The sequence below is a fragment of the Lepidothrix coronata genome, unplaced genomic scaffold (assembly GCF_001604755.1).
Source record: "Lepidothrix coronata isolate B3197 unplaced genomic scaffold, Lepidothrix_coronata-1.0 Scaffold26, whole genome shotgun sequence".
NCBI lineage: Eukaryota > Metazoa > Chordata > Aves > Passeriformes > Pipridae > Lepidothrix > Lepidothrix coronata.
Window position 1 is genome coordinate 7,143,467 of NW_016690206.1, and position 13,830 is coordinate 7,157,296.

The 13,830-nt window shown below is 34.4% G+C and overlaps 1 protein-coding gene across 2 annotated transcripts in view; it reads left to right on the plus strand.

Moving 5' to 3' along the window:
- KIAA1468 (KIAA1468 ortholog) overlaps positions 1-13,830 on the plus strand; it is a 76,088-nt gene that overhangs the window by 30,386 nt on the left and 31,872 nt on the right. For both annotated transcript variants that reach the window (XM_017809391.1, XM_017809390.1), the window contains exons 9-11: positions 1,135-1,210; positions 1,608-1,703; positions 9,604-9,716. In XM_017809391.1, the coding sequence (XP_017664880.1) occupies positions 1,135-1,210; positions 1,608-1,703; positions 9,604-9,716 (285 nt within the window). The remainder of the gene's footprint in view (positions 1-1,134; positions 1,211-1,607; positions 1,704-9,603; positions 9,717-13,830) is intronic.

The following is a 13,830-nucleotide window of genomic DNA, read 5'->3' on the forward strand; positions in this document are numbered from 1 at the left end:
AATGTGATTTTTTTGGTTAGCAAAGGTAAAATGTATTTACTATAGTGTTATATTTCAATCTGTTAGATAAAAATATATGTCCATGGACATAATTAAATGTGTGTAGGATTTTGTGCGCTCAGGTGCATTTTTAAGAGTTCAAAGATGATACCAGTTTCCACATAAGAAATAGGAATTGTGCCTCCTTTCTTAAGCTGATATAGTGTCATTAGAGGATTCAAACAGCAGATGATGATATAGGGTGAGATACTTTTTGTACATGTTTTGGAAGACAAATGTTGATTTTCCTCTTTAAATATAGCAGCATTAGATTAGCATCTAAGTACAGGCCTCAGATAAGGCAGAGGAAGTTGTTATTATGAGGAAAAATAGCATGCTGATGCTGCTTTGCCTGTTTAGTGTAATGGTCAGTAACAGTTTTCTGAGAACATTTTTGCCAAGTTATCCTCTTGGGACAAGGGTGTTTTGAGACTTATCAGATTTTATATGTATGCTTAACGCTTTGAGTAGCTTGGCTGCATTGGCTGGTGCTGTGTGTGGCCATGAGGCAGTGCTTCTACAGATACACATTGTATGAGGGCTTAGACAGCAATTTAAGTTTAATTGGGAGTTTCTGGCTATGCATTTGAATCCAACGTTTCAATCCCAAAGTGGTGGTTGAGCAATCTTTATATAATGCTGAAGCTTGTAAGTTGACTGACTACTCAAATGCTTTTATACAGTGTGCAGAATCAGAGCATTAAGCAAAAATAGAAAAAATACTGTTTCTTGTGATTTCTGTGCCCACACCCCTCTGTTTGCATAATTGTGTGTTTCCTCTTGTATTGCTAAAGCTTCCTTTTCTTCATGCTTTAGTCCTATATTTGTCTGTGCAGCAGTTTGAAAGATGTTACATTTTTCGGAACTAAAAGTAACTTCTTAATTAGGACACAGGGGTTTTTTGTCTTGCTACAAACTAAACACCTTGGAAGTCAACAATGATTTTAAACAAAAACTTCTGTATTATGCTTCACTTAAAACATGCTTTCTGAGCATCATTTTGCCTAGCCGAGTAAACAAGAATGAAAGGACTTGTTTTATCAACTTTCTGATTTATGCTTTTTTCCCCCCACTCCCTTTTTGATGATGTTTCAGGAAATTGTCACCAGCTTTCCATCAAGCACTACTGTCTTTCTGTCGGATGTCAGCAGACAGCCGTTTGGGATCAGAGGTATATTTCCCAGTTGACATAAACTAAAAGAGCCTCTATTTTGCATGGTAGCAGTAGTTAAACAAGCAATAATTGCTTTGAAACAAGACATGAGCATAAATGGAGAGGTGAGTCTATGTGCATGAAACTTAAGGAATAAGGATGTGATTTCAGATTTCAACTTCAATATGAAACCTAGTGATAGATGTGTAATTACTGGGAAGGTTTGAGTCTCTAGCAGTGGATTCATGCTTTTGAAGTACTGATAGATCAAAAACTTACAGCTTAATATGTGGGAGTAATTTAAGTATTTTTCTGGTAAGTGGTCAGTCTGCTGTAACCCTTAGTCCTCTGAAAGGATATTTTTCTGTCCCTGTGCTTCTTTTAAAAAAAGCAAACAAGCAACTTGGTTTTCTAGGTATCTCGGATTGCAGACAGTGAAAAAAGTGTCATGTTAATGTTGGGACGCTGCCTGCCTCATATTGTTCCTAATGTGCTACTTGCAAAGCGAGAGGTGAGGAACCCTGAAATTTTACATTTTATTTTTATCTGGATGTTTTCTTGTTCATTTTGACGATATTGTGTGTCATGTCATGAAAGTCTGTTACTTGCAATCATGTTCTTACTTTTGTGCATGCATCTCTGCTCCTAGAAAATGGTTTTGCACCTCTGTCAGGTGAGTTCAGTAAACCTGCATGGTATCCTAATTCTTCTTCCTCTGCTTAAGGCACCCGTTAGTGTTCAGCAAGACTGTTACTGTAGGTCCATCCTTTTGTGGTAGCACGGATATTTTTGTTAGAGAAGATCATGTTAATATGCATTATAAAGAGCAGAGGCTATAAGTTCAAACATTAAATTTGGTTTATTTTGACTATTAATTTTAATAAGGGTTAATGTTTGGGTTCTTTTGCAGCACTATATACTTGAACAAAAAAAATATTTTAATGTCTTTTTCTAGAAGCTCCATGAATCAGCCAAGATAAGGTTCATCAAGAATAGTCCTTTGGTCATTTTCTTACAATCTTGCTCATATGTTTTCCTTACTTTTATAATGAAACTAACTAAAAATTATGAAAATGTAATGTGTATTTTGAATGTATCTAAAGATGGTGGTTTGCGTAGTCATTCTTGCATAGCATAGGAAAGGAAGACTGGGATTGAAGATGGGGAAAAAAGTGACTGGTTTTGTGTGCTTTGTTGTAAATATTGCACATTACCCATATGTGTGGAAAAAAAAACAAACAAAAAACCATATCAAACAAAAATTCAGTGGCCTTAGAGTTGACACTGAAATAAAGGGTTTGAAGTAGCATAGCTTGTTGAGCAAGTTTTAGTCCTTGTTGACAGGACCTACAGTATGGTAGCCTTCGTAGTGTGTTTTGCATAAACTCATTGTAAGGCTTTGAAAAATCCTCAAGAAATTTGTACTGATCCTGTAATCTAAAATTTTATACCATACAAGTAATTATCGGTGGTTGACATGGTGAACTTCAGGCATGTGCCATGTTTTGAAAGTTCATAAAAGGCTTTTTTTTTCCTGAGGGAGTGGGGATGTTAACTGGATGCTCTGGAAATGGTTCTGTTAATAGTCTTTCAGAATAATTCTGTGAATGTTCATGGATCAGTGCTTAATTTCTGATTTCTTATTTATTCCTTTCCTTCCTTCTGCTTGGCAGGATGTGGTATTTTAGCTTCTTTTCAAAGCTTGTAGCATAATCTGTGTAATGCATTTAATATTTGTGGGACCTTTTAGCCTATTTCCTTCTTATTTTGTTTTACAGTTGAAGTTACATATGATTACATGTATTTTTGCCTTAAATGAATTGTCTGTTTCAGTTTACTTGAAAAGCCACAAGTGAGAATTGGGTAACTGAATTGCATGGGATGCTTAATTTTCCAACTATTGAAATTTGTTGTAAAAATACCTGGTTTTACTTACCTGCCACCCCTTGCTATAACTATTGTAATGTTCTTTCAGATGTAGTCATGGAATTTGAAGGAAAAATTGGGTAGATTATCTGTTAGTATTTATTAATATTGATATTATGAAAAGCTAACCTAAGAACTAGGCTCTCTTCAGCAGGTTGTAACTTTGAGTCTTGTCCAAAAACAATGTTGTAATGCAAGTTTTACACAATGTTACAGAGAATTGATGTAAAAATATACCTAAAGATCACTAATTGGAGAAACATGTAACAAGTTCAGATTATAATGCAAAGTGATTGCCAGTCTGCTCTGAAAAGATGAGTGGTAGTATTTAAGATCTTACACTGGCAGTGCATTAGGCGTGAGAGTTAAACATCATTTTTTGATGACTCCCTGAAATACCTTTGTTCTTTAAGCATCCATTATGTTGAAATTGGTTGCAAAATCTTAAGCTGAAAACTTTGTGTTATGCATCTTTATTTTTGGAGAAACTGAGTTTGCTGAGGTTGACAACCTCTCAGCAGTTATTATCCCTTAGCAGAGATTCAGAAGCCATTTTTCCTATGCTTTTTGCCATCTTAAGGTCAGTAGCAGGCCACCTAACTTGGTAGTAAGTGTTCCAGTAGATACTACAGTTGACACGTTTCTGAAATTATTTCTTACTCTTCTTTATTGGTGCAACTTTAATTGTTCTTTCATGTCTGTACTTTAGGTTCCAGTGGAAGGTAAGAAAGAAGGAAAGACACAGTATTGAGTAGGGTGACTGAGGGGATCATTTTAGTTGTTTCTAAAAAAGTGGTTCAACTGGGTAAAAGCAATAACACAGTATAATTGCCTGAAATTTAACTACATTGTAAACGGCTTTCTCAATTGCTTTTTACCGCTTAAACATAAAACACATTTTAAGGTGTAAAAAACCAGAAGTAAAATCAGCCACCAAAATCTGTCAAGAGGTGTACCATAAAAATTCCTTTGGCGAAACTGTAATTAGAGAAAAGCAATCTTTTAAAATTTTTGGGATAACTAATCAGTGCAATACTATTTCTTACCCTTTATAAGATGTAAAAGTCAATGTTTTTTGTCAGAAAACAGAAGTAATCCTGTTTGTATGTACAACTTCTACACTCTGCAGTATGTAGTCCTTTAATGGAGTTTGTGCCAGAGTATATTTTTTGGCTTAATATTTTGTTACTCTTGTTCTTAATCAAGAAACACTTAACTTTTAACTACTTACATCCTTCATCTCATCTATTATTCCAGTGTTAGTCCTGGGCATGCAACTTGTCCGCCATTAGTATCTTCTAAATGGCAGTTTCTATTTCACAGAATGTGGGAGAATAGAGAAATTTAAATTAACAATTGCAATATTTTCTTTTACTCTGTAAAATTTAGATTGTGGTAGGCCTCTATAGACTGTGTGTCTGAAAAACAGGAATAGTGTTGACCGCAGCCTGTTTGCTGGTCCTTTTTTGGCTTACATGGAGTGTTGGTTTTGGTTTGCAGGGTTTTTTTTTTGTTCTGGGGATGGGAGTGCTCCACTAACATCAGACATAAATTAAAAATTAAGTCCCTTAATTCCCTTCTCTTGGATATGAGGAGGTGGTGTAGTTTTCTTAGAATGAAATAGCTCAGTGTCATAGAGTATCCTTTTTATCTCTAGTCTGAAAGTCTTTCAACACTGTCTTTAAACCTAACATAATTCATGGATGCAAGGAGTTGAATTTGATGTTTATGAACTGAATTGCTAATTGTTACTAGTTGTATCACTAACTTTTATATGCAGGTTTCCAAATAAACTGTAGATATAGACAAAGAAGTTTAAAGTTTTTTCACACCCTTACCTGCATTGATTATTATGTAAAACCATCCCTTTGGGATCTATGATAGGCTTGATTTCGATCCTGGAGTAATAGTCTCATCTCATGAAAGGCAATTAGAGTTGTGATTTTAATATTTATAAGATTAATAGCTCAATATTCTGAGTCATGCACTGATGTTATGATTAAATATTTTTTCACTTTAAAACTCAAAAGATGAATTCTTAACTTCAAATACAGTCTTGCACCAGACAGTCCATATAAGTAGTTTGTTAGTAACTGCAGGTATTTCAGTTGCTGCCAATAAGATTATTTTATTAACTTGTTGTCAGAGGCTAAGTTAAATGGCGTTGGTTTACAATATAAGCATTTACTATTAAAGGAACACATTAAAAAAATAGATCATAATGTCATCCTGGTTTATACATTGTCACCTATTTGCAATATTATTACATTAATATTTGAAATAATAAAATATTTTTATTCTAACCTATTGAAGTAACCAGTCTTGACACTTAACACTAATTAAATTTATTCTTTGAGATAATTATTTTGCTAAGGAACACTCCAGCAAGAAGACAGTAATTAATGAGTGAAACTATGATGTGGAAGACTTGTTGGAATGCTTAGCAAAAAATAGTTATAATGATGGAAAAAACACAGACAGAAAATTCCTTGCTACCTTCTAAGATGGTTGCTATACGATGCACTTTAAAAAATCCCAGACTTTAATACTTTGTTGTAATACTTTTAATATGCAGGAGGAACCGTCTTGCATATAGCTTAGGTGATACTACTTACTATTAAAAAGCTGCTTTCTTTTGTCCATAATGAAGAGCTGCTCCATATGCCCATGTAAATGTTGTCTTTTTTGAGAACTTTAATCAACTCAAATAGTGAATCCTCTTCCAAGATAACAGAGCATGTTGTTATACGTTAGGAAAACATTCAGAGATACTATGGTTAGAAAAATGTGGGTTTTTCTTTGGAGAGACCTATGTGAATAGTTACACAGAAGTAGAATAGAGAGAAGACAGGTTGTTTCAGTTCTCCTGTGCAGTGCATTAGGCCACTTTCATAGCATTGTCTGTCATTCACCTGTTTGTAGGTTATCTCACAGTAAAAATAACTTTTTTCTCTCTGTTATACATCTGGGTACCTTACAGATATAAACTGCCTCAGATATGAATTTGTCCTTTCAGTAGTAGAGGTGAGACCTTTGACACATGATGTCTTATTTCATCAAGTTGCAAGTGCTGACAAAGTTATAATGTCAGTCTGCTTGGAATCTAATGAGAAAAGCATATCAAAGTTCTGGTACCACTTCCTCTAGTATAGTCACTGAAGTCACTTGTCACTCCTGTTGACTAACACTAATATGAACTACCAACATGAATTTTCCAAACTCACATTCCAAACTCGGAGGCAAAAGGGAAAAGAGGGACTTGGGGATGAACAGAATGTTTAGGAAGGATCCCAAATTAAATAGAGGGAGAGTTGTTGGGTTTTTTTGAAACTTATGTTCTTGCTTTATGACTGTAGCACAAGTGGTATTCCTTCCCAAGGAAGGCAGAGTGTTTCAAAAAGCACTGGAAGCCCTCTCCTTGATTATTAATAAATATTTTAAGTCTCTATAACCATATCGTGAACTTTCCTCTTGAATTTAAACAGCCAAATGCTGGTACTACTGTGTCCTGTTGAAAAATTACTACTTTCTACAGAATTTCTCTGCTGGTTTTGAGAATGAAAAATCTGAGATTTGTTAAACAAATCTACATCTAACACATGACCCTTAGCAGCAGGAAGGAATGAACTCAAACTGAGCTGTAGGTTGGTCTTTGTTCATCATTGTGCTGCAATGATGAAGAATCTGCCCCTTATAAGTCTTTGAGAGACTTCACTTGATCTGTTTTGTCCATCTGTGAAAGCAGTTTTTTTCTTCTTGTCCCATAGAAAGTCCCCTTCACCTGCAGTTGTACCTTCCCATCCATTAGGTCTATAAGGGAGTACAGAAAACACTGTTCAAGACTTCTCACTATTTCTCCACTCCCCTTAATAGAAGGAACTGTAGAAGCACTGATGCAGCGATGCAGAGAACACTCTCTTCTCCCATAGTATGCATGAGAGAATGTGACCAATGGACAAGAAAATACAGCTAATTCCGTCAGCTATAATAACCAGCTTTCTGCAAGGTAAAGAACCAGCCTTGTATCTGCCCCGTGTCAATGGTGTTAGGTTACTCATTAGCTTTTCAGACACAAGGTAGTAGTTTCTAGGTGAATATGCTGAGGTTTTTTTCCTTTCATGCAGACTCAGCTGGAAGAAGACAACTTAAACTTCCTTAAATTCCATAAGTAACTTTAAAAAAAAGCAGCTCATGGCACCGTTTTGAAATCTAGCAATAGTTCTGAGTGAGCAGTTGAGATTTTTAAGTAGATATTTGAACATACTGAGAAAGTCAAGTCAATGTGATGGTTTCATCAGATGAAACAAAACCCCCATATATGTCTCATTTCCTGGGGTATATTCATTTTAAAAAAGGGTTTTCATAGGGGTGCTTAAGAATACTTGCAAGAGCAGTTGGGCAGTGTGAACTTAGGGTAGATTTCAGAAAGTTAGATCTCACTAAAGTAACAGAAGGTTCCTTTTTAAAAGTTTTTATGGTAAAGTTAGGAATTTTGTTGGGTATCTGCAAATTGCAATATTTCCTATTTAAAAGATCTTAGCTTAGTGTATAAGTAGTGTGGTGGGTGGGTGTGTTATTTTTGTAATATTCTTACAAATCTTTTTGAATTAAAGCAGTACTTGCAGGAGAAAAAATTCTTCTGTGAAGTACAAGAAAAAAGTTAAATAGATTAACCCCCTGACTTCTCAGAATTTTAAATGGGCAGAAACTGAATTTTAAGTATCCAAAAAAATAACATCTAACATGCAAATTCTGCAGGGAAAGGAGCTTTCAGCTGAAGAAAGTTTAGTTCTTCATGCAGTGTTTCTTTAATGCAGGTTTTCAGTTCATGTTACTTCGCATTATGCTACACTGACTTAAAAACAACACCCAAAACTGACTCACTTAAAAGTATTAAGAAATAGAAATGTCCAAATTGTTCAAATTTAATTCTCATTTCTCTTTCTATCCTTTTAGATTATTTTTTTAAGCAGCGGGTAGGATATTTCCACATTCATTCCTCTGTCATAAATTCCCTAATCTGTACCATAATTGAGTTAAATATTGCCAAAATATGTACCAGACTCACATAATGTTAAAATAGATTGTGTCTTGGTCAGCTTCAGGGGTGGAAGATAGCACATTGTGTAGAATTCTTGTAAAATAAAAAAGAAGTTTGTCAGGAGTTGACTATCTTAGACACTGTTCTAAAATAGAGTATTGTTTAAACATAGGACTTGCTGTTTAGGAAAAGACAAGTTGTGCAGTGAGGGTGTTGCTACTGGTGTTTACACATGTCCACCTTGTTTAACAGGCTTACTCTCAAGAACGTTGTAACTAGGTCACTGTGAATGTCTGTAAGAAGAAATTTGCACCTCCTTTCAAAGTCATTACAAATAACCACAGATTTTCCCAGATTTTGTATAATCTCTCCTAGTAGCATTAGATGTGTTTCCCGCTATCACCTGCTTGTTTGTCACAGTTTATTAATTCACAGAAAGCCTCTCTGGTGAGAATGGCTCAAAAGTACATGGCTCATGTGCAAGGAAGTGTCCAGATTACCTGTCCGTGTTTGTTTGGGGGTTTTTTTGCAGACACCTGGACTGTCTTGTTCTTTTCCCCTGACCTCCCAGTCTGATGTTTCTGTTCCTAAGATATTAAATCACCTAGAAACTGTGTGGCTTCCAAATTCAGTTGGAATAAAGGCTCATATCAACAAGATCAAGGAAAGGAACTTCCAGACCATGTTTTAGAAACATTTGTTTCTTCTGGGAATGAATACCATGAGCTTTGAAGGCATATTTAGAAAGGAGGAGGTCTAAGCTATTGTGAACAGCCTTATATATTCTCTCAATTAATGTTTTACACAGTATTTTCTTTGTAGTTTGTTCCTTAAGGGATTTTTGATCACTCTAAAAAGAAAATTCAGCTTTAGATATTGCCTCTTTATGGAAAAAAAAACCATCAACAAACCTTCAAAAAAATCTGATAGGTCTCAGTCAACACAAAATAGGGGATATCTGTCTGCAGTCACCTTTACCAATGTGTGTTTCTCAATGCTTGCTCAAACTTGTGCACAAGACTGTGTGCATAGCTAATTGGAAATTGTAATCTTTAACTCCATGGCATTTTTCCATAGGAGCTTTGTTCCATAGATGTCTGTGGAGCTTGCTTCAGTTCAGTGGGTAGTGAAGACAATGAAATCATGACTGTCCTCTAATTCTGGTTACAGATGACCTGCATATGTTAATTGTAATATTTGCAGAGCTTTTCATTTTATGTGCTGGTTCTCCCCTGATTTTTCCTAGCAGGAAAATAGTTCTAACTTTTGTAGACCTTCACTTTTTTCAGGTCACTTAATAAGAGATCAAGACTCTAAAACATCCTTTCAAACTGTTTTGATATTATATGACTGGATTTGTCTTCTTAGTTTCTTTTGCCATTAATGAATATATGCCCAAAGCATTTTTACTTTGTTTGGTTTTCCCCTACCCACAATCTTTTAGGAATTGATCCCACTCATACTGTGTACAGCCTGCCTCCATCCTGAACCCAAAGAGAGAGATCAACTTCTACACATACTGTTCAATTTGATCAAACGACCAGATGATGAGCAAAGGTGTGTTTGCGTTTGTGTGTTACGGGACAAGGAGGAACTTTTTTCTCCGTCAGATTAACAGAAATAATAGAAGTTGGATATTATTGGGTGATTTTAGACAAGTTTCATTTAAGATGGTATTTTGCTTGTACAGTGTTGACAAATTTATGCAAACATCAGGACTTTCCATTTCCATGGCCTATACTTTCTAGTTACTCAAATGTAAGAATGTGCTTGTAAGCTGCAGTGTAACATTTCAGTTCCTTTTTTTGTTTAAAGTTGAACTGAAACTCTTGAAACTCTTTTGTTAAAATGAGCTTTAAGATCATAGTTCTTAGCAATGGTTGATAGAGAAATCAAAGCAGCTTTTTTTTTTTTTTTAAACCTCTGTCTTAATGTGTCCTAGTGATCTATATGTTTGTAAGGTAACTACCATGTTTGGTTGGGGAAAACAGCATGAGAAAATAGTGCTATTTCTATTTACGGTTCACTATGGTAGCAATAAAAAATTCAGAAGACTGCAGCAGTGATTTAGGTCTGACAAGTGTTAAGAACTTTGTTTTATTTTGGTTAAGACTCTAAAAAAAATATACTTTTTATTCTATAAAATTAATTGTTCCTTAGTACTCAGGAAATCTGACTTTGTACCCATCTTGATGAGAATATCCTTAAGGTTGAAAGACAGTACTCTTAACTGGTATGTTTCCCTCTCTAACTGTGGAAAGATTTTTCATGTTTGACCTGTAGCTCTTCCATTATTTTCGTTAGAGATGTTTTCTAAAGCACCTGTATCTATTGTTGCTCTAATCTGTCTTCAGACAAAATAGACTTTATGAAGTAGATGGGAAGCATTTCTTTTGAAGATTCTCCAAAACAGTTCTAGTGTCTTTCCAAACCATTCCCATAGTAAAATTTACAGATTAGGGATAACTGAAAACCATGGCTTTGGAGACAAAAAAAAGCTTAAATAAATAAAAGCAACTTGTGGCATAGTGGCACCATGCAGATTGAAATTACAAAAAGATGCAGTCCTTGTTCTGCTTCAGATTCGTTAGAAATCTACTTCTGAAATATCTGTTTAAGTTGTTTCGAATGTTCCATGTGGATTGAGAAGCTAAAATTAATTTGTGGTTGAGGGGGAAAAGAAGTTACATCTCACTTGGAGTCTTTTTTGTTACAGGATTGATGGCCTGTCAAGTAGGTTTTTCATATGCCTGTTTAGGTGCATTAGGTGTGTCTTTTCCAGCAGCTAAGAAAGAAGAAAATCCAAACTTTTTTCCTTGAACTTGTTCATTTTTTGTTGTGAATTAAAGATTTGTATCTAAGAAAACTTGTTTTCTTCAGAAATTTGAGAAGAATATTCTGCCATAAACTCCAGGACAAAACATAATATATATTTACACACATAAACATCATAATCTCTTTTAGAGGTGCCATAATAGCTGATGAAAGAACAGTTAAAATTCCATTCAAGTAAAAGACACTCTGAATACAAATGAGATAGAAAATACTTACTAAGAATTTCAGGGGTTTTTTTATACTTATGTAATGGAAGTGTATTATGCATGCTTGGTTTTTATCTAAATACATTTAAATGATGTTTTAAGAGTCTTGTGCCATGTGAATTTAACATTCAGATTTAGTCACCAGAACAATTGGTGTTAGTTATCTCATGTTATTTGTTTACCTTCTGCTATACTGCACAGTCCTACATTATACATTAATGTAGCGGTTGATACGTTGACATTTTTAATTTGCTAAATGCAAGAAACTCATATGTGATATTGCATTTCTAAGAATGAAACCATTAAAAGAAGTAATTTACTTTACAAGGTCAAATATCTAAAGTATATAAACCATTATGTGGAAAGCCTGTATTATACTTCTTGCCCATGTGAGAGGCTTTTTGATGTGTAGCATATTGCTGTAGTCTTGTATACTAACATTATATTTAACAAGGCCACTTTTGTCCTCAAGGCTTTGATCATTAATGTACCATTCAACTTTTCAGAATGTCTATCAAATTTTCTTCTGCAAAGGAACAAATATGTGTTAGCTTTACCTAAACTACTTTTTGTACAATTATGTTAGTTTCGGAAGCTAAGGAGCTGTGAAGAAGTTAGATTAATGTTCAGGCCTTTTAGGACAAGGTTAAAACATAGTTCAGAATGTGAACTCTTGAAGGTTATTATGTAATGTATCCAGAAGCAGCACTCTTAACAAAAAGAACCTAAAATACATTGAGCTTATCATATCTACTATGATGTTTTGTTGGCCATATGATACCACTTCTTACAGAACACACATAGCTTGCTGACATATTAAGGAAAACTCTAGTAAGCAATTTCTTAATATAGCCTTTAGAAGAGACAAAAGAACTCTGTAATATAAGATTGAACTGTTTCCCAGTGCACACAGTCACTTTTAAAAACATCTAGAAAGAATTTAGAAATGCTAGATAATATGTGCTCTACTGTATCTTCTGCCTTCTTCCTCTAGTTTGATTCTTGATTTCACGTTGTTTTCTGCACTGATTAAGCAAACTGATGTCTGCTGAATCACACTGATTTTCTTTATATTCCTGCCTAAGGGATCAGAAGTCCATAACCTGGAAGTTATTCTCATATCCAATCTGGACTGCAGTTTTTTTAACAGCTTAATATTAACATTTTTTGTTTCAATCACGTGTTGCTGAGATCCTTACAGCCTTTCCCTGGAATGCAGGCTATTGTCATATACTTTTAAGATGCTTGCAGTAAAATATTTCAAACATTATCTTTTAATATTTTTGAAAGCTCTTGAAGTTCACTTCTTTATAGGCAAGGCAAAAGGAAATCTCAGTTAATTTTGAGATTTCATGGAATACTTTTGAGAATGTTTGATTTGAGAAAAAAATATATTTTGTTTTAACACATTTCTAATGCAGAAGATTTCAAGTGATTACTGTATTCTACCATTATCTTTTTTAATATCTTAAAAATGCATGTTCTGTTTCCCCATTCTGTGATTAGGTGAAGTGTATAGAGCCAAAGACAGTAATTTGAATGCCTATTTTGGTTGCTGTAGAACTCAGAATTACCACAGGCTTTTGTCTCCATATTGCTATCACATATTAGATGTTGTTTTGTTGAGTTTTATCTAACGATTTCATTTTCCCCCATCCTTTTTATCTTGATCAAAGGTCTAGTTCTTTGTACATGGTAGAGAGGTAAAACCCTCAAAGATCCACAACACAAAACCAAAGAGCTTGCTCTAATTGTTGGCCTAAGGAATGCTGGGATAAAAAAAAAATCTTTTTTATAGACTCTTTCTCCTAAAAAGATTCTGAAAGTGAATGAGTCTTTTTTTGATGGACTATATTCTATAATTATTAAAGAAATAACCAGCAGAATCTCTGCCTTTCAACCTTAAGGGGATACTGTTAGCTACAGTAAATATTTAGGAGTTTAGACACCACACTAAAATGGTAACAAGTTCATTCTGACTTGATTGCACAAAGTAATAATGAATAAGTGCGTCCTAATCTTACTGTGGAGGTGATAAAAAGAGTGTCTTGTGCCTATGCATTGTGATTTGAAACTGGTTATTTAAGAGTTCATGTAGGCACTAAAAGTAAATAGAATTGTTGAATTGCATGCAAAGTTGGTATTTTTCCAATCCTATTAACAGGAGAAATAGAAGTAAAAAAATCTTAGCAAGATAAACACTCATTAAATAAGTTAAAGTACCACAAATTACAGATAAGTACAATCTTATTGACATTTTAAATATATCTCTGCCTATGAATTTGATAGAACAATGGCAATTTCTTGCAAACTTTGAAGAAAGATAAAAAAATCTAAGAATATGAATACAAATAACAGGTGATCATAGATACTACTGATTGATTAATTCCTTCCATTTTGTAGTGGGCTTCAGAAGACTTCTCACAAGAGTGAAGTCCAGCGTTTTAGGAGAGATGACAGTAACTTGCATGTTAGAATATTGCAAAATCACGTCAAAAGAATTAAGTTACTCGCTTTGAACAAAGTCCATTAAATCTCACAAATGCTACTAAATAAAAGCAGTATGTGCACTTCAGTGTGCACACAGTATTAAGTAATTTAGATCCTTTTGCTGCATGATGCATGATAGT